The 25,710-nt window shown below is 47.8% G+C and overlaps 2 protein-coding genes across 6 annotated transcripts; both read left to right on the top strand.

The window, feature by feature from the left end:
* The first annotated feature begins 2,235 nt into the window (after positions 1-2,235).
* mical1 (microtubule associated monooxygenase, calponin and LIM domain containing 1) lies at positions 2,236-14,978 on the top strand. The gene is made up of 23 exons (XM_066705657.1): positions 2,236-2,631; positions 2,832-3,039; positions 3,437-3,547; positions 3,719-3,814; positions 3,904-4,059; positions 4,381-4,481; positions 6,219-6,476; positions 6,595-6,710; positions 6,935-7,061; positions 7,278-7,365; positions 7,597-7,744; positions 7,888-8,084; positions 9,187-9,293; positions 9,578-9,640; positions 10,057-10,255; positions 10,646-10,716; positions 10,930-11,941; positions 12,113-12,222; positions 12,373-12,486; positions 12,852-12,945; positions 13,271-13,364; positions 13,573-13,646; positions 13,748-14,978. Exons 1-23 carry the CDS (start codon positions 2,374-2,376, stop codon positions 13,945-13,947), a joined length of 4,002 nt encoding a protein of 1,333 aa, XP_066561754.1. The 5' UTR covers positions 2,236-2,373; the 3' UTR covers positions 13,948-14,978.
* A 1,324-nt stretch (positions 14,979-16,302) lies between these two features.
* On the top strand, positions 16,303-25,248 carry znf76 (zinc finger protein 76). 5 transcript variants are annotated; one of them, XM_066703294.1, is made up of 15 exons: positions 16,459-17,202; positions 17,339-17,426; positions 18,133-18,212; positions 18,752-18,835; positions 19,522-19,599; positions 20,005-20,198; positions 20,602-20,688; positions 20,812-20,928; positions 21,054-21,255; positions 21,402-21,581; positions 21,687-21,920; positions 22,237-22,421; positions 22,530-22,691; positions 23,041-23,154; positions 23,291-25,248. In XM_066703294.1, the coding sequence occupies exons 3-15, from the start codon at positions 18,140-18,142 to the stop codon at positions 23,393-23,395; spliced, it is 1,815 nt and encodes a 604-aa protein (XP_066559391.1). In that variant the 5' UTR covers positions 16,459-17,202; positions 17,339-17,426; positions 18,133-18,139; the 3' UTR covers positions 23,396-25,248. The 5 variants fall into 5 exon arrangements, with proteins under 5 accessions (XP_066559390.1, XP_066559394.1, XP_066559393.1 ...); XM_066703293.1 differs by lacking the exons at positions 16,459-17,202; positions 17,339-17,426 and adding an exon at positions 16,303-16,393; XM_066703297.1 differs by having other exon boundaries at positions 16,458-17,426; positions 21,687-21,884; positions 22,240-22,421.
* Positions 25,249-25,710: the final 462 nt, after the last annotated feature.

Here is a 25,710-nt window from a genome sequence, read left to right as displayed (position 1 = left end):
TATTATCCTGGTCCAGGGAAATTTCTAGGCTCATTTTCAGCCCAGTGCAACAGGGGCCCTCTCTTCTTACCTGTGCGTAGACTTTAGCCCTCTCTTCTGCGCAGCTGTATCTGGGATAGCATGGGGGCGTTACACTGTCCTCCAACTGAACCTTCAACTCTTGGTCACTGTGTTGTCTTCATGATTCGATTCTTCTGGAAAATGTACAGGACAACTTTTTTTTTGGGCACCTTCTATTCCTCCAGCTTCAAACTCCAGCCAGTCTTCTCCAGTTCACTGTCTTATTATTATTATTATTATTATTATTATTATTATTATTATTATTATTATTAATCTATGAAAAGCCTAACGTCAGTCCTCCCTGCAGTAGATGTTGCAGGTTTCTGTGAAAGTTGTGACATTGTCAACATGTCAAGTGAGTCACTAGGAAACTGTTACCAGAAGTAACTTGGAGTTTAATGTGTCACATTTGGTGGCATGTCCTTACTTGGACAGAGTAATGGTTGTGAACAATAGTGTTACTTTAATATGCAGACCAGCATCACATTTCCATTCTTACACCTTCCCACCAGGGTCTCGCACACCGTTGCACCCTGCACACATTTGCAGTGAGACTTAGGGGGGTGCATTGGAGTACGTGTCAAACTGTCACACTGTGGTGTTAAAGCTAAAGCTTCCTCAACCCCAGCTGCAAGGGCAACACTGTTACCAACCTTATCCTGTACTGACTGAGCTCGAATGGATATTGAAGGCCTTTGATATTTTATTTTACCCATCCCCTGATCTGTGCCTTTCAACAACCTGATCTTTTGAAACTCCTTGGTGTTCATGGTTGACTCTTTGCTTTGACATTCACCACCCAACAGAGGAACCTACATGAACCTACCCAGGAACCTATAGGAAGTGCTGAATGTATCATTAAATCACATGAATCACTTCAATTTAACACAGATGGAGGCCTCTGAACTTGGTTTGTTATTGTGAAGGCAATTAGTTACACCTGAGCTAAGACTGCTATTACAAGGGAGGTGGACACTTATTCATCCAGTTTTTCAGTATTTATTTTTAATTTGTTTTCTACAGATTTCTAAAAGAAAATTCACATAGAAGTCGTGGGGTAGGATTTTAACCCATTTTATTTCTAGGCAGTAAGGGTGTGTAGACCTTCTATATGTGTGTATGTGTATATATGCATTTAATTTTTTTCCCTGCAACCCAGCTGACATGTGATCTACTGCTGCCATGACTCACAGAGTCTGCTTGATTCAGTATAAAAGTGAAATCTATATTAGTCTGGAGGTTAAAGAAGGGCAGATGGCAGCCAACACACATTAGCTGACATGTATAGAAAGACAGCAATTCAAACTGCTTCATTGGTTTGACCAGGAATTATTGAACCCACAATATTGACCTGCCTTGCTATTGAGCTGCAGATAACTTATTCAGGCCCAGTCTAATCACTGTCTAACCAGCAGGATCTGTTCCCTCAATGGCTCATTTTTGCTGAAAATACTATTTTTTTAGGTAAATTCTCTTTCCTTAATTGCTCATTAATGAACTGATTGTAATCCCCACTGTCCAGTAGACACGATAAACACTAGTCCCGAGTTACTCTATTTACAAGTTGTGCTGTTGTGTGTTTCCCATCGCGTTGGGAAAATGGCCATTTCAAATTATAAGGTTGTGACCCTAAACACATGACTCGGCGGTATAATTCTGGAGAGCGGTGTAAGTACAGATGCAGAAAACAATGTTTGCAATGGTGGGTTTCACACTTTAAAGCGCAGGATTCGAGGTGCGTCTTTCTGTGAGGTTGTTTGTCTCTCGTCTGTTCAGATCGAGCTCTTGCCACTTGCTTGGTGTGAGTTCCTCGCCTAGACCCTGCGTATTGCACACGGTCTTGTTTGTGGTACAGAGACAACTACGTTATTGTGTAGACAAGGTTTTCGATATTCAAATCCAGGGCAGTTTGAGATACCGTTTTAGTGAAACGGAAAGAAAACAGACCCTTTATCATCCTGTTTGAAGGAGAGTGGTAGCAGTGGATTTCACAGAATCTTTTTCGTGTTTTTATCAAATTTTGTTTTCCATTTAGACGGTTTAGTCCAATATTAGTGTACTAACTATAACAACAAGGCAAAGTGGAGTCTAGTGCCTGAGATGCTATATGAGGAAACTGTAAACTTACCTGAAGAACCTACACTTCCCCTGTGTGTGACATAATTTTGTGTCAATTCAGTGAGATGTAAGCTAAATTCCTGACAAAGCAGTACAAAAGAATCACAGTAGCTGAGTAGCTAAACTCCTGTCCTGTCGCCTCTCAGCAGAGCCAGAGCTTGATCTTCTCGGGGTCAGTGTGGCAGCTGCGTCGACATGACGCCCAACGAGACTTCGAACCGGTCCCATGAGCTCTTCGACCGCTTCCTTCAGGGGCAGAGATGCAAGGACGTGCTACTCAACTTCAGCCAGCTCTGCCAGCACCTGGAGGTTGACCCCAGTGACTATCGCAACTTCTACGTCAAACTGAAGGAACGGCTGAACTACTGGAGGGCCAAGGCGCTGTGGGCCAAGCTAGACAAGCGGGCGTCGCACCAGGACTACCAGCAGGGTCATGCCTGTGCCAAGAACAAGGTCTGTGGTGGTGGAGTTGTGTGGGAGGGTTGAGTGTCCATGTCCTCCTCAGTACTAGTCTACCCCAATACAGGCGTTTGTGTCCTTTCAGAGATGCTTGTGCCTTGTGGGCCTTCTGGGTTTTACTATGCCCCACAAACCTTAATTATTTAATGGAGCTACTTACTTTCTAAACACCCTGCCGTCCTGTGTGTGTTCAGTGTTTAGTGCTGGGGGCGGGACCATGTGGCCTGCGCACGGCTATCGAGCTGGCCTTCATGGGTGCCAAGGTGGTCCTGATCGAGAAACGGGACACCTTCTCCCGGAACAATGTACTGCACCTCTGGCCCTACACCATCCACGACCTGAGGGGCCTGGCAGCCAAGAAGTTCTACGGCAAGTTCTGCTCCGGTTCCCTGGACCACATCAGTAAGTTGGGTCGAAAGACCACATTAGAATCCCATGCTTCATGTTTGATAGGTTCTAGAAGTCTTTAGTGGAATATAGAATGCTTCCATAATGCGCTGTGAAGTGTCAGTTAGAAGGACTTTCCGATTTGGAGCCTACTTGTACTCTTAGTTTACCTGTAAAGATATGTGGTTTTAGTGTGACACCCCAGCACCTATCTTCAAGTCTTTCTTACCTTGCTTAGAGATTGAAGTTGTAAACGTGTTTTCTAAGCAGGCACACATGGAACACACGCACGTACATTCTAATAAAGCCTTGTGGTTATTGTTCTGTACTTCCTGTCAAACCCCTTTTGTTTTGTAAACTAACATTGATGCATCAAGCAATAATGTGTCTATGCATGCGTTTCCCTGTGCAGGTATCCGTCAGCTGCAGCTGATCCTGCTGAAGGTGGCTCTGATCTTGGGGGTAGAGGTGCACACTTGTGTGGAGTACAAGGGCCTCATTGAGCCCCAGCGCGGGGCCACAGGTAAGGGTGCCAAGTCTCTCACCTCGTACCCAGCTGCATGAGGCCTCCAGAGGCATGCAAACTCGCTGCTTTCACCCCATTCTCTCATTTTCTCCTTCTGCCATCCTTTTGTGAATGGAGTACATAGTCTGTCTTTATTGACCTCCCTCTCTCTCGCTCTCCTACATACAGGATGGCATGCAGATATATGCCCAGAGTCCCACCCAGCTGCGCAGTTCCAGTTCGATGTCTTCATCTCTGCTGGAGGAGGGCGCTTTGTCCCTGAAGGTAATATAAAAAATATATATTTAGTTTATTTTTCATTCTGTTTTTTAATGTCTGGCAGTGCCTCTGAATCCTGCTCCTCTGCCCTTCAGGGTTTAAGAGGAAGGAGCTGCGGGGGAAGCTGGCGATCGGCATCACCGCCAACTTCGTCAACCACCACACCGCAGCCGAGGGCCAGGTCTCCGAGATCAGTGGCGTGGCACGCATCTACAACCAGAAGTTCTTTCAGAGCCTCCTCAACGAGACAGGTCAGCCCCCGCCTCGGCCTTTCTGAAGAAATGTTGACATGCCGTGCTGCTCAATAGATCAAAGATACTGCGGCTCTGTTGCATCACAGGAAGTGATTTCCACAACTTAGGGAAAGTGACAGTGCATCGCGAAGGAAGTTCAGAACAGGAACAAGGTCAGACAGGTGTGCAGGGGTAGGACGCTGAGTGCGGGTGTAGATTTTATGAGGTGGTTTTGCACTGCTGGGTTGGGTCAGCTCAGTTCACCAGCCGTCAGGGCAGAGATGAGAACATGGGTGTGAGTCGCAGGGAAGTGACCCTTCTTCCTTTTATCACCTACAGGCATCGATCTGGAAAACATTGTCTATTACAAAGACGACACTCACTATTTCGTCATGACAGCCAAGAAGAAGAGCCTTCTGACCAAGGGAGTCATTAAGCAGGTGAGGCCCTAGTCACAACTGAAAGATCAGCGATATACTGAAAAGCCTGGGATATTAGGTGAGTAAGAAGGGGCCAGTGAGCTAAAAGCCATCAAAGTGTAGTGTATTTTACTGATTAATATCCAGGCTTTGCCAGGAGATGGTGGTGGCCATTCACCAACTAAGCATTGACAGGGCTGGGTGAGGTGGAGTTGTCTAAGGTATCCAGGGTTTGCAACAATAACGGTCTTGCTCAGGGGCCTATAGGACTGGCTGTTACCTGGCAGTGTCTGAGCTCCATCTGACACCAAAGCTCTGCTGCCTGCAGTTCAGTCTCACTGTGGTAAACCATAATGTCAGGGCACTTATCTCAGGATACATTGACTCAAATAAGACGCCCACTGGAAAGCAGTTTGCACCATTCGCTCATTCGTATGCGTCAATATTTCAAGCTCGTTACTTTTATTTTGAGTTCCAGAGGGAAGTTCGATTAAATAACAACAGACTGTTCCAAATTGTGTGTTGGGTGGAGGACTAGACTAGAAAATACAGACGCATTAAGGCAAAATAAAGGGTCTTTAAATGGCTAAAGAGGTATTAAGGAGGCTAAATGGCATTTCATTATCGATGGGGAATTAAGCACTTAAGATATTATCTCCTTCCCTTCTGGGATCTCTCAAAGATGCTGTAAAAGATAAGATGTTCAGTATGTTTGGGCCCAAGGGGATTTTGTCTGCAGTGCTGGGAGCGATCTGATGAAGCATTTAATTGAAAATCGTGAGAGCAATTTATAATGAGGCCGCAAGCTGAATGTATTGTATTGAGTCTATAAACATAATAAATGCACATGTACTGTTGCCATAAGCTCAGAAGATGCCTAAGACTGAAGTTATGTGTCTTTTGCAGCTGCCTAATACAACTTTAACCTCCAGTCTGTCGCGATAAATGTAATAATTGTCTAAGAAACCACGTCTCCGGTTTCCATGCTGGCACATATTGGAGACAGGCTGCTGCTTGCCGTGTCCCAGACAGCAGCTCAGAGGGATTATCTGATAATAAGATGTATTCATTTGCACTGATCCCCATGTACAAGAGCTTTTCTCCAGGTCAATCCACAGTACATCCTTATTCCCATACAGAGTGTTTACAGTTACGGTTGTACAGTAGGTGTCTTCAGTTTTATCAGCAGACTTGTTAAGTCTGGAGCTGCAGACAGTGTGAGTATCAGTTGTAAATATTTTTGTTTAGCAGTGAGCACTCGAAGGTCTTGTAATCTCGTTCTGTAGGTCGAATTGGCCTCCGTTCAGATATTGACCAAGTTGTCCTCTTCACTTTTTTGTTCCGAAATGTTAGCCAGAATAAGAAAGGCAGAGAGAATCTTGGTGTGCGAGTGTGAGAAGTTCAAAACAGTTACACATAATATTGAGATTAATTATAGGCTTTGTTTTCTGTTAACAGCAGGATCTGTCTCACAGGGCTTTACGAGTAATTGCAAAAATATATGAAATAGTCCCAGGCACAAAAATGTACAAAAAACACACTAATGAACAGGAACGTACTTTCATAATATGTTATGAAGATGTGAGATTTGAGTTAAATTCAAAGCGCATTTTTGTCAAGTCAAGATCAGATGAACCAAAGCATGTTTGGCACTGATGAAGATTTCCAATTAATATTTCTGGAAGTGTTGCTGACCCTCTCTCTCTCTCTCTCTCTCTTTCTGTCTCTCCTGCTCTCTCTCTCATCTCCCCAAACCAGGACGACAGCGACGCGGAGAAGCTGCTCTCCCCCGCAAACGTGAACGCCGAGGCCCTGCGCCGGTATGCCTACGAGGCCGCCCACTTCTCCACCAACAAGCAGCTGCCCGGCCTGGAGTTTGCGCTCAACCATGCCAGCCAGCCGGACGTCGCCATGTTCGACTTCACCTGCATGTACCGCGCCGAGACCGCCTCGCTGGTGAGGGAGAGGCACGGGCACCGGCTTCTGGTGGGCCTGGTGGGAGACTGTCTGGTGGAGGTATGTCAGGGTGCTACTGTCGCCCCCTATTCTCCTCTGGATCCTCGCCCATGTCTGGGCTCCTCGGTCTGCCTGATGATGTTCCCATGGTACAGTTTTTCTGTCTGTCTGTCTGCAGCCCTTCTGGCCTCTGGGCACAGGCATTGCCCGGGGGTTCCTGGCTGCTTTTGATGCTGCCTGGATGGTCCGGCGCTGGGGCCAGGGAACCCCACCTCTGGAAGTCATGGCAGAACGGTACGCCCGGCACACTGCTCACTGGGGGTGGGGGGGACGCGGTCAAAGAACATTGTCAGCACCGTTTTTCTTTGGTGGGTCGACCCTTCAGTTAAATTGCTTGTCACTTTGAACCACAAGCGTCATAGCTTTCAGAAGTAAGTTAAATCAAACTTATGTGGCAGGATATTTTGGATTGGGGGGAAAACCGAGTCATTTTAATTCTTCTCTCTTGAATTTGACAGGGAGAGCATCTACCAGTTACTATCTCAGACCACCCCGGAAAATACCAGCAAGAACTATAATGCTTACAGCATCGATCCTACCACGCGCTACCCCAACATCAACCTCCACTCCATAAAGCCCAAACAGGTCAGTGTCTTCTCACTGTTGACGGAGGCAAAAGTGCTTTTCTTTGTCAGAGTTTAACACTGAGGTCTGCGATGCTTATTCAGTTGTGTTCAGACGAGAATAGGAATAACACAACACCGTGAATCCTCCTGCCGGTGTGCAGGATTATAACTCTGTATTCCCCACGGACGACTCACACAGGTCTGATCTCTCCTCCTCCTCTGGTTTGCCTCTCAGGTGCAGCACTTGTACGACGTGGGGGATCAGCGAGACGGACGCCGACCCAGCAAGAAACCGAAGGAGAAGCTGCCGCACCTACGGCAAGGTCGGGCACAATTTTCTCTCCCCTCCGTTTGATCGTAGCATTTGTTTTCTTTTAGCTCAAGAATTTCTCAGCAGAAACACAATCCAAAATTCCACCTCTACATTATCTCTTGCTAAATTTAATTGTAATAATCTCTCAGGTCTTGATTGAATTGCCCATGATGCGAATGCTGCAGTCGGTCGCGTGTCATATGTGTGCCTCCCGATAACGCCCGTCTCTCTGGCCCTCTAGACTCCATCGGTGGGTGTGAGGAGCTCCTGGCCTGGTGCCAACAGCACACAGCCGGGTACAAGCGGGTGAAGGTGACAGACCTGACTCACTCCTGGAAGTCTGGGCTGGCGCTGTGTGCCCTTATTCACCGTTTCAAACCACACCTCATGTGAGTACAGATCGCGGCTCGCACTTGCTGTTTTTCACACGACCACAGTGTGAAGGATGACGGCCAGCTGTCGAGAGCCCTGGTGATTCCTCATGTTGTTGCTCGTGCTGGTGCTGATGCTGCTTCCCTCTGTCCCGTTTCAGTGACTTTACTTCGCTGGACGAGACAAACACGGCTTACAACAACCAGCTGGCCTTTGACATGGCCGAGCGAGAGCTGGGCATAACGCCCATCATGTCAGGCAGCGACATGGCGGCCCAGTCGCAGCCTGACAAGCTGGCCATGGTGCTGTACCTCACCCAGTTCTACAATGCCTTCCAGGAAACAGCGCCCCCTCCAGGTAACCACAGAGAGAGCGCCTCAGCCATGAAACTGTACAGCGAGTGTCATATGGCGTTATATTTGTGCCAATATTATAAAGCAAAGGTTTTGGAATTGAAAGCCAAATTATTGTTGCAAACAAAAATAATGATATTGAAAGCAAAACATATAAGTTGCATACAAATAATTCTGAAAAAGACTAAAATAGTTGAATGTGAAATATTTTCAATGATAACGTGATTTAACACATTTCAGTTGCATGCGGTTTTCCCACCCAAATCGTTGCTTTCGCTTCTTCTTTTTGTGTTTGTTTGTTTTTTGTTTTTGTTTTTTTTGCTCTCGACATTTTGGCACATTCCTCACGTGGGCAGGGAGGCGTGTTTGATGCGTCTCCATTTGTCAAACGGTTTTGGAGCGACAGGTCAGCAATTTGTTTGCAATGCTAATCTCGGGTCCTCTGTCTGTTTTTCAGGCAAGCGGGACTTATTCATTTATTTTATTACTGTTTTGCTTAAAGCACAAGCATGACCTACGTTGTTTTTTCTGAAATAGAGGATGTTTGATAATATTCACATATTGGTCTTCAGTTGTATGATTGATGGCAGAGCTAAAGCCCCCAACAGTACTGGTAATGGTTTCTGGCCATGGATGTAGGCTGCTGTGTGCACTTCAAGAATGTGGAACTTCAAGAAACATATGTACGTGGCTACTTTCACTTTAAGGGAAAGAGACGCTTGGCTCGGCTCAGCTCAGCAGTCCCAGGCAGTAATGTTTACAGTAGTTACCGCAAAGCTTGGTGACTCTGGGAAGAGATTAATTAAACGGGGGTGTAGTTTCCTCAGGGCTTTCAGCAGCGGGAGTGTAGCTTGTTACACTGCTTTGTGTCAGGATTAAGTGATAAGGTTGGGAGTGTCTCTCTCCTCCGTGCTGGTTAACACAGACGATACGGAGAAGCGGACTTTGACGCTTCTGCAGCAGTTTATTTTTCTGTGTCATTAAATTATCAGCTGCCTCGCATCTGTGCTCGGTGCAGGCTGTGTTACTCAGCTGATGAGCGGTCGGATCCCTGGGATTAAAACGCAGGAAGCTGCTGATTTTCTCATTGCGTCTCTTTGTTGCAGATCCCGACCACCTCCTCTCGTCATCCAAGCCCGTCTCCCTCTCCACCACCAAGTCTGCCATCTTCTTCCTGAGCAAACTCAAACATAACTCTCTGCAGAGGCGCAAGGTAAGTGTGGATTGATCCAATGTGCTTGTGTGTGTGTGAGGAGCAGGAAAAGTGGTTTAAATTTGTTTGAAGATGCTTTCAGAAGACATTTATTTATTAAGAGTATTGAACCATGACAGTACGGGTTCCCAGAATTGTAGCACTATATGACATTTTGCATGTAGTAGAAATAAATGAATATTGAATATTTGAATATTTAGTGGGGAGAAAATTATTGGGATTCGCTGAAGTACCTGATCTGAACTTGTTTTTGTATTCCCTTCCTCTTTTCTTTTGCCTGGCAGGAAAAAATGTCTGCTGAAAAAGATGCCAAAGAGAGATGCAAGATGTCGGAGACAGAAGTCAGCGTGAGTTTCATTCTTAGTGATATAAAACGCGTTTCTTTGTGGTGCTATTTTCAGTCACTTTCCTGTCAAGAGCAGCTAACTGCTATGCAAAGGAGATCTGGCCAAACAAGGTCTGGCCCACTTGTTTCAACTCAAAACATTTACATTTCATAGGTGATTTGCATGATTATTTGCTTGGTTATTGCCTGTGGTGAAAACGTTTGCAAATGCCAGTTCAGCTGCAATCGGATCCTCATCGCTATTCACACTCTGCTTTTTCTTCTCTCCACTAATTCATCACCAAATGTATTATGCTTGTTGTGGCATTGTTTACATTAAAGCTTTGGATCTGAATACAGTTATGAGCTGTTGAAAGATCTCTGTGGATGAGCATGTTGCCCAGTCTAACCTCTCTCTCTCTCTCATGTTCTCTACAGCCCACTAAAGATATGCCCCTGTCCCCGGGCAGTCCCGGTAGCCCCTGCAGCAGTGATCTGTGTTATTTCTGTGGTAACCGGGTCTACGTGTTGGAGCGGGTCAGCACCGAGGGCAAGTTCTTCCACCGAAGCTGCTTCACCTGCCATCAGTGTGGCATCACCCTGCACCTGGGCAGCTACTCCTTCCAGGACAAGACAGGTGAGTGTGTATGGCATCTCCAATTCTAGTGGCTCACCACAGTAAAGGTGCAGTAATTGGAGCAGATTTTCCCTATGGTTATGCCACACACTTCCTTTACTTTGCCGGGCTTGCTTCACGGTCTACTGTACCTTTCCATTCACCGTGGTTTCACTTCGCTTTCCTACACTTGACCATGTTTCTACCATGTTTCAATACAGTGAACTCTCAGAAGGCCAGGCTCTCGCATTCGATTTCACCCTCAAACCTTCTGTCTGCAATGATTTTATCCCTTCTCTTATTTATATTTTGTACTGTGGTTACTGAATGTTTGTTGTACGCTGCAATCCTTGGGGGAGTCCGTGCAGACTTATCCTCCATTTTTCCCATTTTAGTTTTTTGTTCCCACAGGCCAGTTCTTCTGCATGCAGCACTCTGAGGAATGTCCTTCTGAGAGTGGAAAGCAATATCTAATCAGCCAGGTACATCCGCTGTACACTTGGGGAGGCAGTATTGAAATGGTGGCTTTTCCAATGCATGCTATCATAGCCTTAACTGCTCATTTAATGGTCAGATAACTCAACTGTGTGGTTATGGAGCAAGGTTTAGCAAGGACCTGATGTGGAATGGATTAGGAGATCCAGCTCTCTGACCGAGCAGGATTTCTAACCCACTTTTGTTCTTCTTTCTTCTAGGACTTTACAAATCTCATTGTGCCAGTCTTACAGACTGTGGAAAAGAGCAACGGAGGACACGGTCCACTCCAGCCCCCCTCTCACGTTCCCACTAAGGTTGAAGAAACTTCAGATCAGCCTAGCCTCCCAGAAAATGTTGACCATTCAATTTCTAGCCGCACGGACGAAACTGTTCAGGAGTCGTCATGCAAAGATAGTGAAGGTACACCCCGAGGTGAAGACCATGTAGTGCTCCCACCCCTGCCTACAGCACGAACCGATGACATCCTGGAAACAACTGAGAGGGAAGCTACTGTACCTGACTGTGTCACCACCGTGATCGGTTCTTCAGATGAACAACAGGAGGACAGTGGCACCAGACAACCCCCTGCCCCCGCTGTACGGACTTCACTCCTCAAACCAGGGCCTGGGGGGCCTGGATGTCCACCGGTACCCAAACCTCGCATCATCACCCCAAAGACACCAGCTGTGTCCTTTCCCAATGAAAACGAGAGCCAGAGCACCAAGAGGCAAGACGATCACACCCCACCTGAGGATGACCAAGGCGGCCAGATGTCCTTGACTGGAGAGGATCAATCCCTGCCACAGGCCAGCCCAGAGTCTCATCTCGACGAGGGGCCCCCGAAGCCCACCATGAAGAAGCTGCAACTGACCGAAGAAGAGAAGAGCCAGCTGATCAGTCTCAATTTAGTCTCCGATGCGGATGCTGAAAGTCAGCACCCGGGAGAACCTCCATCCGGGGATCAGGCCAAGGGTCCTCCCACTCTCCTCATCCCAAGCGGGTGTGAAGAACAGCTGGGCATTTGGACCGGGCCCAGGGGCAGTGTCAGAGAGCAGACCAACCGGAGATCTTTTAGGAGGAAAGAGGTGCAACCTGAGCAGCCCACTGCGCAACCGCCTGCGCAGCTCCAGCTGCACCCCAACCACAAGCCCAAGCCCAAATTCTCCCCTTGGAACCTGTCATCGCCTCGACTGGGGAGGGAGCACAGAGACCGGGGTGCTCCGGCTTTAGGTAAGAAGACCAATACTGTGTGGCATGTGGTTTCTCTGAACCAGGGGTGAAAGGTTAGGAACTAGGAACCCTAAACACTAGGCTGGAATCTTTATTCTGCATTGCACCTTAATGATGTAGGATATTTTAAGATCGTCCAGTGTGAAACCACCTTGTATTTTTAATCCCCAGACACCCAGGAACCTGAGTTTGGTTTGTCTGAAGGTGAAGATGAGGAGGAGGAAGACGACGATGAAGATGTCTTCAATCTAGACGAGGAGGATTTTCTGTTCAATGAGAAGGTGGGATAACGCAACATATTGATGTAATTTATTTATGAATGTAAAAACCCCAAAAGAAGGTCTAGATCTTACATCATACAGGGCTGCTCTGTGAAGCAGCAGGTAGAAGAGAAATGTACAGTTCTTCAATCATCCAAGCTCTCCTTACAGTTCCAGGCCATCCCTGATGACCCAGTCGAAGCCCAGAAGCTGGAGTTGATGAAGATGAGGACCCTGGAGCGCCGCGTCAAGCTGTGCGAGATGCAGAGGTTCCACAAGGCCCAGGTCAGAGTGCGCTCTGGGATCACCAAATATGGCACTTTTAGAGAAAACGAGCAGGCAACAACATTTTGCATTTTTATCCAGATTTTTCTTGCAAAGAGCCCCGTTGTGAATAATTCAGGTCACGCAAAATGGAGCAGATTTTCCTAAGTACGGGAGCTGAAGTACTGTGGGAAAGACTATTTTTGGAAAAGCTAATCTTCAAATTCCACAGTACGCTACCCAACCCTGAATTTCCATTACGTGGTGGTATAACAAAATTACCATGAAACAAACAAGGAAGTGTGTGTGTCTCTCTCCCTGTCTCTCCCTCATGTTTTCTCCCAGTACAGCAGTTTTTTTTCTAACCGCATTCGTCTCATTCACAGTCCATACAGCGCCGTCTGGAGGAGATCGAGGTGACGTTCAAAGACCTTGAGGAGAAGGGAGTTATTCTGGAGAGGGCGCTGCGTGGGGAGAGCGGTAAGGCAGCTTCCTCCTGCTGACACTCGTGACTGGTATAAAGATACTGCTGCGATGCATTGAGAATTCCACAAAGCTACAATTATAACCGCATCCCATTGCAACGAACAATAAGAACCGTGTTGACAAGCAGGATGTCACCCTTGTATTGCCAAGAACAAAGGTGTTAGCCAAAAACAATGAAGACTGGCAATTATTATTGTTACTGTATTATTATGCTTGTTGTTCTAGCTCCCATAGCAATGAGGGTAGATGAAAATGGAATACATGACATTTGACTGCGCTGTGTGTGACTGTTCTCCTCCACCCCCTGTCCCTCTCACAGGCTCTGGTGGATCTCCAGAGATGATAGACCAGTGGATTCAGCTGGTGCAGGAGAAGAACGCTCTGGTCTCGGAGGAGTCGGACCTCATGGTGGCGTAAGTGTCACCGGCCGAGACCAGTTTTGGAGTCGCATTTGGAGCTCAGAGATCCTCTGCCCTCACACTGTGGAACCAAGCTGGAGATCCAAACGTGCCTCCAAAACCTCAGAAATGGGGTGAAGGAGTCTACAGGAACAGTTGTGTCAACAGTTCTAAATTAAAACATCACTGTATTAATGACACGATACCTTTTTGTACCCTTTAGGTCTCGACAACTGGAGCTGGAGGACAAACAGACCATGCTGGAGAAGGAGTTCAGACGCTACATAGAAATGGACGGTACAGTGCAACTCTTTAAGTTGGCCTCCGGTGTTTGGAAAGATGCATTTAGCCCCTGTTGGGAAAACCTAATTCGTGTGTGGGTTCTGTGTGTGTTTCAGACTCTAAGAAGACGGCCCAGGACCGGGCGGAGGAGGAAAGGGTGCTGGCGGAAATGGTGGAGGTGGTGGATATGAGGAACTCGCTGGTCACCTTCCTAGAGGAGAAGAGGCTAAAGGAAATCAATGAGTGTCTGCATGGCCTGGCTGTGCTGGATCCCAAGAGACCCCATTCAGGAGGGGCCCAGGTCCACTGGGAATGACGGCCATAGACGAGACACGACTCGTATGACTAAGTGGATTGCACATTAGTCCTACACACACACACACACAGGCACTCGCTATAGGGAGGGAACCAGTTAGGTTCTGCGTTCCACCTTGGAGAGACGGAGAAAAAAGGATTCAACGCTGAGCACATGAATGGGATATGGATTTGGGCCCAATCGGCAGACACAGACCTCTCACCTGACTTGTTGGCTCAAACAGAGCTGCGGAAACTCTCTACTGCGTGGGACCGGATCTTTCTCTGTACCTCAATAAAGAACGCTTGTTTAATTAGTCAGAAATCAAGATATTTCAGGGAGGCACCACCTTAGACAAGATTGAGTGGGCTTCAACCTCTACTGAGAACTTCTAACAGCTGTCCTGAATTGTCACGGAACAGGGTGGACTTGTCTGCTTCAGCTACAATCTGTTACTACCTGTTAAACATTTCTGAGTCTTTGCCATTTCTGCTTTGGTCTAAATGACACTGTAAATATATATAAGTATTTACTCAGGTACACATAACCTTTTCATTGTTCCTTTTTGGTTCTTAAATGTATTTTTTGTAGAAATGCCCCTGTATGCTGCACTTGATCGAAATAGTCATGAAAAACTGCTTGTGTTCATTATCAAAATACTTACATCATACTTAAATAATATGTGCAGGTATAGGGGGGGAACTTACTGTTCCAGTGCAATACAATGCGAACCAAAGAGTGTCAGCCTACCAAAGACGTATGTGGTATTAAGTCTTTTCCGTTAATTAAAAGCTTTAAGCACTGGTGTCACAGACCCAGATTAGCACGAGTCTGTGACTAGCCAATGCTATTTTGCATAGGGTAGTGCAAACCAAGGTCTGTGAAACCAGCTGTTACTGTGTATGTATAATGCCACGCCATTGAGTGCATAATTGCAGTCACAGATGAATGGGGTGTAAAGTTTTCTGTGGCCCTTGCAAAAATATATGCAAATTGTGCAACTTGACTCTTATACATAAATAAACAATGAAAAACATTGTATTTAAAATGTGCCACGTCATCACAAGCATCTTTACTACCTGAATATATCTGTTTAAAATCTCCTAGTTTTCCCCAGTGCACTTTACGAAAGCCCAGAGGAACTGCTTGTCTGCTTATTTCAGTTGAAAGACATTTTATTTTTGTATGTTTGTGAATTGTAAGTAGCCTGTATGTTGCTGCTCATATGCTCACACAGAACGTCTGTAAATATGAGTTGTTTTTATAATAAATATTTCTAACTTATGAGAAAAGGGGCCAATACGTTTCAGAGCAGATTTATCACTGTGTAATCAGCTTTTCTGCATCAATAATGGACACGTTTCCTGTGTCGAAAGTTAACCATAATCTAAGCCTAACGTTATCAGTTCTACACCTACCAACTAGTCAAGCCTAAATAGGGGAATGCAACCCTTGCCCACACAAAAAGACAAACTGAAGCCTAAGTGTTAGTCATGAAATATGTGTTCCTTATTTTATCACACTTATTTTCAATATCATAACACCCTCTCTTCTGTGTTGCCATTTTAGGTATTTGTACAACTACTTTTTGGTCAATTTGCAGTACCACAAATTGGACAAATCGCATTCAGAAAATAAGAAATTTAAAAACACAAATACAATGACACATCGATTTATAGTACCTCTGTAAAAGACATGCTTTTGCCAGTAGGTCTGTCCTTTTTAAAGACATCATATTACTATTCCAAGCATTACCTCCTTGACCACATCCTACTTCGTGACAAACCTACACTGTTTGCATTAATTTGGGTATCTAATAATAATCATTATTATTTATTATGTCCAGGGCGACTTACAAAATATAAGAGCAATACAAAGTGCAATAATACAGTGCAGTTATTATTATTATTATTATTATTATTATGCTGCTGTCAATAACAGATGCCTGGGGTCTGTAAAATAGAACCACTTGACAACTTACACTCAGATTAAAAGATTAGAAAACATGCAATTGATCATATTGCTATAGGTAAAACATAATTGCTGGTGCCACTAGTGCTATTAGCTAGTTACGACAGAATCACTGGTGCCACTGTTAAACGCTCACTGTGCAAATTGCAGGGCAGTTATTGTTGGGTGCACAGCTCACACACTCGGGGGGCTGTACCAAATGGCATTGAATAAGCCACCGCTGCTAGACAAAGCCATCTGCAACAACAGGGCTGTGTTTTGCACTCAGAGCCTCAACCCGGAACCTGCATGCTGCATACCGCCGCGCTGCCTCCGGTGCCACCAATGATGCGTGTTGACGTTCCGCCGCTAGGGGCGCTCTCAGGATCTCGCACGGAGCGGAGAGCCCGGGCATCTGAATAGCGCCATACCCGCTCGGTGTGCGCTGTGACGCGGGCAGGCACTTATGCAGGTTCCGGGGCTGCTCTCGCTCCTGGTGCATGGCGGGCCGCTGGAGGTGAGTATCCCAGTTTGCGCCGCAGCTACTCCGAGCGGAGGGAGAGATGGGATAGGAAAATGGGGGAGAGCCGGCACTGTGGTGCCGAGAGGCGGGCGGGGTCGGGTGCCGCTCGGGTTTGAGACCGAGGCGGGGGGCCGAGGCGAGGCCCGGGAGACGGCGCGGCGCGGTGGGCGCGGGAGCGGAGCGGCGGTCGGCTGGTGCTCGCTGGGATCGGCTTTAATCCACTGCAGCACGGCACTTGCGGCCTGTTTACGTCCTGCAGCCTAGAGAGACCCGGGCAGGCAGGCTCGCAATAATAAACAGGGGCGAGACCCCAGTGCATCCTGCTAGACCAGCCGGCTCTTGTTTATGGACGTCGTGTGCAGAGATGAGTGAACATGCCGGTGTTGCTGCCGCTGTGCCGCCCGCACCGAGCTGTGCTCTTACCTAACCCAGGTGGCCAGTGCACTCCGTACTGCACGCCAGAGAGGGACTTACCCGTCACTGCAGAGCCCAGGCGGGCACGCTTCTCTAGCGATGCAGTGGCCTTAGTGCGCCTTCAATATGTGTTATGAGTGCTTCAGTTCAACCAGCTTTTGGTTTTGGCTCAAATGGGTTTGACTGTACCAGCCCGGAGATGCATGTGTTTAGTGCGAAGTGCCAGGGAGGGAGCTGCATGTCGCCAGTGGCTCAGTGCGCGTTTGTGTGCGCTGTGACAGACGTGCTCCTTGACACTGAAGAGAGAGCCCAGCCCTGTCCTTCCCCTCATCCCATGATAATAACACTTTCCCACCAATAAAGAAAACAACAGGCTACATATCAGCAATGTATGTGCTTATAATCATACTCCTTTGCTGTTGTAATTGTGCCTTTACACTGGTACCCCAAATATTGTTATTCAGTTTAATCACTCAGTGTGTTTTTAATCCTTATTGCACTAAAGTAATTTTTGTCCCCAAGCAGAATGGGGTACTCTAGTTCCTTAACCAGTACAGCACAGAAAGAAAGAAAAAACATTAAGAACACAACAAAGATACATACAAGGAAGAAGGTGATTGTTATTTAGTCTCTACCTTTGTTAAACATTGCCCATTCAAAGTAAAAGAAGTGAAAATCGAAACCACAGCCAACCATTGTCTTCATTTCATTTCATTGACTTCTTTCTTCTGTATCAGTTTTTCAAGCCTTCCCAGCTCCCATGGTGCAATAATTCCCCACAAGGCACACACATGCCATTACTGCTGTCAATCACCCCATAGCACCAATCTGCATGTGTGTGTCCCCCACAGATTACAGTGTCATCAGCAGCACACAGGAATATTTTCATTGTTTATAAATATTTTTATAAATATATATTTTAATAATACCTAGTGTTCTGGCATTTTCCTTTGTAGACTTTGCTGTTTTGAGAGACAAAAAGATCTTGATTCTGTACACCTGCTCTGTGGGGAGTGTGTTGCCATAAATAGGATTTGTACATTTGTACTATTTTCTAATTGTTGCCTACAAGCCAGCACTTAAGCTGTTTTGGGCAAGCATTGCAGAAGGAAAGTAAAGGAAAGCTGGTGTGCTATACCTTTTATATTGCAGTCTTCAAACCCTGACCCTTCCAAAATAATAACAATAATAAAAAAACATAAAAAAGCATTTGGTGAGCATTCCCCAAAAGTCTATAATAGAATTGATCGCTTCAGAATTCTGTGTGGAACAATACAGCTTCAGCTGTGAGAGGGAAGGTGTCATGTGTTGGTCTACAGGTGAAGGATGGAGAGTCTGGGACTACAGGCCGTGACGCTGAGCGATGGCACGACCGCGTACATCCAACAGGCCTTAAAAGGTAAACGAGAGCCCTTGGAGGTGGGGAGGGCTTGCTTAGTGTTGACAAGAGAGGTGAAAATATACCCAGAGTACTGGAATCCATTGATATTGGCAGTATTATTATTCTTTTTTTAAACCCCAGTGCCTTATGTTAAAGAGTATACATGTTGGTTTGTGTAATTTCTCTTTCTTGCTCGGTCTCTTTGCAGCAATTTATATTTCTCACCTCTTGGATGTTTCTATCCGTATGTCTTAATAACAGTGTGATTACTGTAAAGCAGGGATTTACAAACTAGTCCCGGAGTTACTTCTGCCCTGCTGGCTTTTCTTCCAACAGAGATTTTGTTTGTAGTTGAATCCTTAATTTAACTTACAATGCAATATACAGTTCAATTAAGTAATTAAGAGCTTGGCTAGAAAATAAACCTAACTCCAGGACTGGTCTAGGGAATCCCTGCTGTCAGGGGATTGTTTTTGCATTCAGTGTTCAGTGTACCTCATAAAGCAGTGCTGCACCCTAAATATTCACCAGAGTCCTTGTCTGTCTCCCTCCCCCAGATGGAAAGCTTCTCGAAGTTGACACCATCCAGTTAGAGGATGGCACCACAGCCTACATTCAGCAGGTCACCGTGCAGCAGAAAGGTGAGACCCAACCCACCTTGGAACTACAGACCAAAGAGCACACGGATGCATGGAATAAAAAAAAAAAAAAAAATCAGGTTCTCTGCTGGATGCAGTGGCTGATGGTTCTCCTAACTGTGTGTAAGTGTGTGGATCACTGCAGCTTAATGTGTGCGTCTCGAGGGCTACAGCAGCTATCTGCAGCCAGGCAGTCGTGGCTTTGCCCAGATGAGCATCAGACAGACTGTTTACTGTTCCTTTGCCATCTGGGTGTTGTGTAACCCAGAGGACACGGGCAGCGGTCCAGTTCTCAGACTCGCTCTCGTCTTATTTATGTATCTACGACATGACTGGCCTGCAGTGGTCTCTGGGTATGTGCACAGTCTGGTCCTTCATCTGATTTTACATTTATCTCTTCCGTAACAGGCGGGTCTGGCTTTCCGTCTGATAACAATGAAAGTAACTGTTCAATTTATATCCATGTGTTCAGAGGAACTCGGGAGTATCTTTTTACTGACCAGGTTCATCGCCGCACTGTGCAAAGTGCTGGACAAGGCTTCACTTTCAGTCTGTTATGTTTGCATAACGCAAACCGGCCATCCTTATTAAACCTGACAAATGAAATGTTGCGGGCATTAATTTCTTAATCCCCTCCCCCTCTGTGTGGCAGTGAGCAGGGTTGTTGATGCATCTCTCTGTATTGTCAGACCCCATGCCTTTCGAAGATGGCCAGGCCGTGCAGCTGGAAGACGGCAGTACTGCCTACATTCACCACACCCCGAAAGGTACTTCCTGCACTTCCTTACGGTTTTGGTTTTAATCTGAAAGTCTGCAGTTGGCTATCAGTGCTTGTTTAATTTAAATGTTCTTTTGTTTATGAATTTAACGATGGTTTCACCCTCTGCTGTGAGCGTGCCGAGTGCTGCGATTCTCCAACGTTGCTTTTATTGGATTGTCATAAAGCGGATCAGGGTTAAAAGCATCATCTTTAGCACACAGATGTTATACTATATATATATATATGTCAGCATTTCTCAGCTTCCCCCGGTCCCACTGTTCAGGGCTGATGTGTCCCATGGCGGAGTTTCTCTATTACTCCCGTGAGCTGAGTTCCTCGAGCCAGGGGGCAGGATTGCCTCTCGGGCAGTTGCTTAAGCTGTGTGTGTCTCTCGCGCTCCCCTCTCCCACAGACGGCTATGACCCCAGCGCGGTGGAGGCGGTGCAGCTGGAGGACGGCAGCACGGCCTACATCCATCACCCCGTGGGCCTGCAGGCGGGCGGCACCATCCTGGCTGTGCAAACGGAGGACGGGCTGCAGGAGCTGACGGGCGAGGAGGCCGTGGACCACGATACCATCGCCACACTGGAGCAGTACGCCAGCAAGGTCAGGGGCCAGGGGCCAGGGGCCAACAAGGTCAGGGGTCAGCCATAGCACTGGGGCTGGTCTGGCAGATCCCTTAAAATATATATATATATATATATATATATAATTATAATTCCCACTACATATACTACTACTGCTACTAGTACTGAACCATTTTGCCATTTTTCTTCTCTCGCTCTCTCTTTCTCCTCTCTATCTCCTTTCTCGTTGCACAATATACACATTGTGGATTACAAAATAAACCATAAGATGCTAATTTTGTTGAAGCAGAAACACATTTAATGGGTTATTCTTGTGTGGTGGAGGGAGGGTGAGAACGATGTGCGTTTGCCTGTGAGGCGTCTGTCCCCCCCTCCCCGGTCCAAATAGTAATGCTGGGTGTGGCTTGTGTCCCCTGGCACAGATGTCCGAGTCCGAGGTGGAGGAGAGTGTAAGCAGCACCAATGGCCTTCAGCAGATGGACTCCGGCGAGGAACACACCACCGTGCAGGTACAGTGCAACGGGACCCCGTCACCGACTCTCACACCAGCGGTCCCCATCTGTCCATCCCCTCCTCTCGTAGTGTGACCACTGCATCCGCCGGCACTGACAGGAGCCGCACTGTTTATTCAGGTGCTGTTCGAGGGGGAGACGCGCAGCGCCGGGAAGGTCCAGCCGAGCGGGGAGAAGTGTTTCCGCTGCGACTACGAGGGCTGCGGCAGGCTCTACACCACGGCCCACCATCTCAAGGTACAGCGCGTGTTCCTCCGCTCCTGGGATTGATGATAGACACAAGAAGGGCATGAGTGCAGAGAGGAGACGGAGTGGTATTCTACCGAAACCAGTATTATCACCCTCACTCCTGTCGTCTCCAGGTCCACGAGAGAGCGCACACTGGAGACCGGCCCTACAGGTGCGATGTGATGGCCTGCGGCAAGGCCTTCGCCACGGGCTACGGGCTGAAGAGCCACGTGCGCACGCACACCGGGGAGAAGCCCTACAAGTGCCCCGAGGACATGTGCAGCAAGGCCTTCAAGACGTCCGGAGACCTGCAGAAGCACATCCGCACGCACACAGGTACCGGCACGTCTCTGCCGCTTCCTCAAAAACAACCTCTGCGTGAAGGCCGGGCTCTGACTGTGTACGTGTGGCTGTTTGTGGTTTATGTATTCTGTTTTGTCGTATTTAATTGGCTTCCCTGTTGTTTCCCCTCCCTGTTGCAGGCGAGAGGCCCTTCAAGTGTCCATTCGAGGGATGCGGCCGCTCCTTCACCACCTCCAACATCCGCAAGGTCCACATCCGCACCCACACGGGCGAGCGGCCCTATATGTGCGCCGAGCCCGGCTGCGGCCGCGGCTTCGCCAGCGCTACCAACTACAAGAACCACATGCGGATCCACACCGGTAACTGAGACCCACTCGGCTCTTTACGCACAGTGTTGGTGATTTCTCGGCAGTTTTGGCCCCTACACTTCTCTGACTCTCTCTCGCTCTGTCTCCCACCCCCAGGCGAGAAGCCCTATGTGTGCACCGTGCCGGGCTGCGGCAAGCGCTTCACCGAATACTCCAGCCTGTACAAGCACCACGTGGTCCACACTCACTGCAAGCCCTACACCTGCAACCACTGCGGCAAGACGTACCGGCAGACCTCCACGCTGGCCATGCACAAACGCACCACGCACGGGGACTTCGAGGCCACCGAGGAGAGTGAGCAGGCGCTGTATGAGCAGCAGGCCACGGCCGGTATGGGGACAGCCCCCCCCCACCCCCCGAAGCTCTGTCATGCTCCGTTCTCTCTTTGTTTCTCTTCCTCCTTCTGTCCCTTTCTTTTTTCCCTCCCCTTTTGCTTTTAAAGTGGGACACTGTACTATATGATAGACGAATGCCCTACTTAATATCCAGGTGGTTCGCACGTGGCTTTGCAATCGATGACCCTGTACAGAAAAAGGAGAATCAACATTAAAAAAACAAGTGGAATCCATGAAACATAACACTTCCAGGATGCCAGCTGTCTGTCTGCGCCTCTGACTGTCTGTCTGTCTGTCTGTCTGTCTGTCAGCAGAGGTCGAGGACGGCGTGGAGACGCAGGCAAAGAGACGGCGGATCTCCTTCCTGCCGGGCGAGGAGGGAGAGGCGGAGATGGAGGCTGACGGGGGTGGCGACATGGCCTCACAGGTGACCATGGTGGCGCAGGATGTCATTGGCTCCCAGGTGGCCCTCATCACCCCTGATGGCACTCAGCAGGTAGGCTGGAGAGGGAGTGTTGGGGGACGGGGGACAGACACGGCATCGTTGGCGGTCTTTCCTCTGATTACAGTAAGACCCTGACCTCTGCCCTCTGTGTACTTCCAGGTCAGCCTCTCCCACGAGGAGCTGCAGGCTCTGGGCACGGCCATCACAATGGTGACGCAGGACGGCACCACCATCACGGTCCCCGCCCACGAGGGCGACCTCGCCGGCCCGGGCCCTCATACGGTGACCATGGTCGCGGCGGACGGCACTGAGTCGCAGCGGGTAGGTGGAGTGCTCGGCCAGCTCTGAGGCTCCGTTCTCTGGGGGTGTGGGTTTGAATCCCACTGCTACCACCAAAAAATTATGTAAACTAACATGGGACAGTGACTGCCACAAAAGGAGGGATACACGCTCCATTATAAACACAACAATGCGATCTCTCTTTCCTTTTATTAAGCGCAGAAGAGTTACAGGTTAGTGTAAACGCTCTGCTCTCAAACATCACCAGTAGCTTTAGCACAGAAGCATTTTGTGATTTTTCTGCTAGGAATGCAGCGAGAGCCACTCACTATTTCTCCTTCTATCTTTTCTAACAATTCCTCTAACCCCCCACCCTCTGGTTTTCTCCCAGGTGGCCATCGTGACCTCAGACGGCATGCTGACTGGTGCCACTCAGATGTCCGGCCCACACTACCAGCAGGTGGCGCTGCTGGCCACAGCGAACGGCACTCAGATCGCAGTGCAGGTCAGTCCTCGAACCTGCTCTCTCTCTCCTGGAATTGCACTTCTGCTCAGGAGTAAAAAAAAATTATAAAAAAATAATTCTCACTTCCTGTGTGTTGATTGACCTCTGACCTTGTGCCTGCCCTTGTGTCTGACAGCTGGAGGAGCAGCAGACACTGGAGGAGGCCATCAGCATGGCCACAGCCGCCATCCAGCAGGGCAGCCTGGCTCAGGACGACATGGCCGCACGGGGGGGCTGCTGACCAATGCTCACCGGACCGGACTGACCACGGCCCGGCCAGAGCAGGACGGCTGCGGACTCCAAATGGCCAGACAGAGATGGATCCTCACCTGTCTGACCTCAGTGGCAGCCCCCCACCCGCCTGATAGTCTCTCACCAGCTCGGACAGAGAGAAAATGGAAACCAAACCAAACCGACCGTATCGAACCGGCGACGGAAACCAACTTTTTTTGGTGGCGTTTTCTGTGTGAGACTGGTGTGAAGGTCTAGCACTTACAACATCACAGCGCCCGTCAGTCTGTCTTGCTTCTGAGTAAGACAGAAACAGGAGTCCGGTATGTTGGCTACTTTACTTAGAAATCTCATGGGGCCGACCCGTTCATAACCGGGCCCGTCAGAGATCAGGTACAGCACTGAAAACTAAAATGACTCCCTGTCCCTGAGAGTAACTGACCACTGCAAGAGAAGAGGAGCCGGTCTGACTTTCCGAATCACGTTGTCCTTGATCTCCCCACCCCTTCTCCGGCGCCGCACTTCTGGAGCACTGACCTAGACCCTTCAAGTTAGATCGGGAGGATTGCTCTGAAAACCCGCCTTCACTCTCTCCGGGAGCCACAGGGCTCTGTGATCCTCAGACACCAGCAGTCGGAGGAGACCGGTCAGACTGGAGCTAGTAGAAAATATTTGTGAAACTAGGTGGGAGGGAGAACTTGGGGCGTGCAAGAGTTCACTAGGTTCTCATTGTGCGGACCGTGTCATGTGTTTGTTTGTATTCGATCAGGAATATCAGTTCCTCTTCTGGGTTCCTGTGATTTCAAGGCGGCCGATTGGGGCCAGGTGCCCCGAGCTGAAATCAAGGCACAGCCAAGACTGCCCTGTTGACTCCCTGTTGGAGTGAATTAGTATGACGAGCATGTCTCGTATGATGTCCAAAAGTGACCGGGAAGCACTGGTTTTACTGGCTGGCCAATAATTGCTGGCAGTGTGAAAATTTACCTCGCCTTGTAAGTGTGGAGTAGGTGTGGTTCTGTACGGGAGGACTGGATGCCACCTTTATTATTTTAGCTCTAAAATATGTTTGTTTTATTATTTTTATTTGTGTGTGTGTGATTTTTCAAGTCCTAAATGACGTACGAATGAAAAGTCGGAGATCCTTCCACACCGGCAGGACAGACTGGCCCTTTTGAACTCCTTATTCCATCATCCTTGTGTGTCTTCCGGAGAGGGGTGAGAAGCCGGCGATGTGGTGGAATTAAATTAACAAACAAGTGGCTTCAGTTTCTGTCACTGTCCCTTTATTGTCCCCAGACGACTGTTTAACCTAGTCACCTTTCTTTTTCTTTTTCAAATATGATTATGACCAAACCAGGTGGTCCGTGTATACGATTTTATTGTCTTTCATTTTCCCACACTGGTTAAAAATCTCAGTGGACGCGTTTTCACCTCGACCACAATTGGCACTTGTGTATCGCCAGCCCAGAAACCACCAAGTGCGAATAATGGACTCACTGTTCTTGTGTAGCACTGTTGTATCGAGAGGGCACAGCTCCCAGCATGAAAAAGACACCTGCGTGGCACTTCCGTTGCATATCAGCTCAAGTTTTTCTGGCCAGGCCCGTTCTGAACCTACAAGAAAGGCACTGGTTTCTGCTCCACAATGAAGTCCACTGAACTGGAATTGAAAGAAAGCCGAGGCCACAAAATAAATAACCACGGTACCAACATACGAAACTCCACCACCTCCGTGGAGTAGCATCCTTGCTGGGGCAGAGGCTTGTTATACTGTCCCGTTTCTGTGTGTCTGAACTGTACGTCTTGTTTGTGTGTTTTTCTTCTCCGTTCTTTTCCATTAATAAAATAAAATTTGGTATAAAACATTTGGGTTCCTGGGCTTGGTTTTGGATCAGCTGTGTGGGTCTCTCACTTGCGTTTCCTTTCCTGCGGACCTCTGTGTAAGAAGTGAGGAAACAAACCTTAACCCAAACCTCAACTGTATCCAGAAAAGCCTTTTGACATCATACTCACGTTTAGAGTGGATTCCAGTCTGTCTGATCATTCGAAGGGAAAATCCACACTTGTTACACGCAATAGAGAACCACCTAGTGGCTTTAGTAGATATCGCAATGCAAACACTGTGAGCCAATTATAAGAACACCACTAAAGATTCTAGCCATTGTATCCAAGATGCTATATATTTATTGGCAGATGCCCTTATCCATGGTGCCTTGCTGTTTACATGAGCTTTACAAAAATGCAGTAATACCAAATTGATACAAAATTAAACGCAAGCATTAAGTGCAGTAGTGTAATTGATATATGTTAATTCTCTGCTTGGTT

The sequence above is a fragment of the Amia ocellicauda genome, chromosome 5 (genome assembly GCF_036373705.1).
Source record: "Amia ocellicauda isolate fAmiCal2 chromosome 5, fAmiCal2.hap1, whole genome shotgun sequence".
NCBI classification, from domain to species: Eukaryota; Metazoa; Chordata; class Actinopteri; order Amiiformes; family Amiidae; genus Amia; species Amia ocellicauda.
The sequence above is the reverse complement of the archived record's forward strand: the minus strand, read 5'-3'. Positions and strand labels throughout refer to the sequence as shown.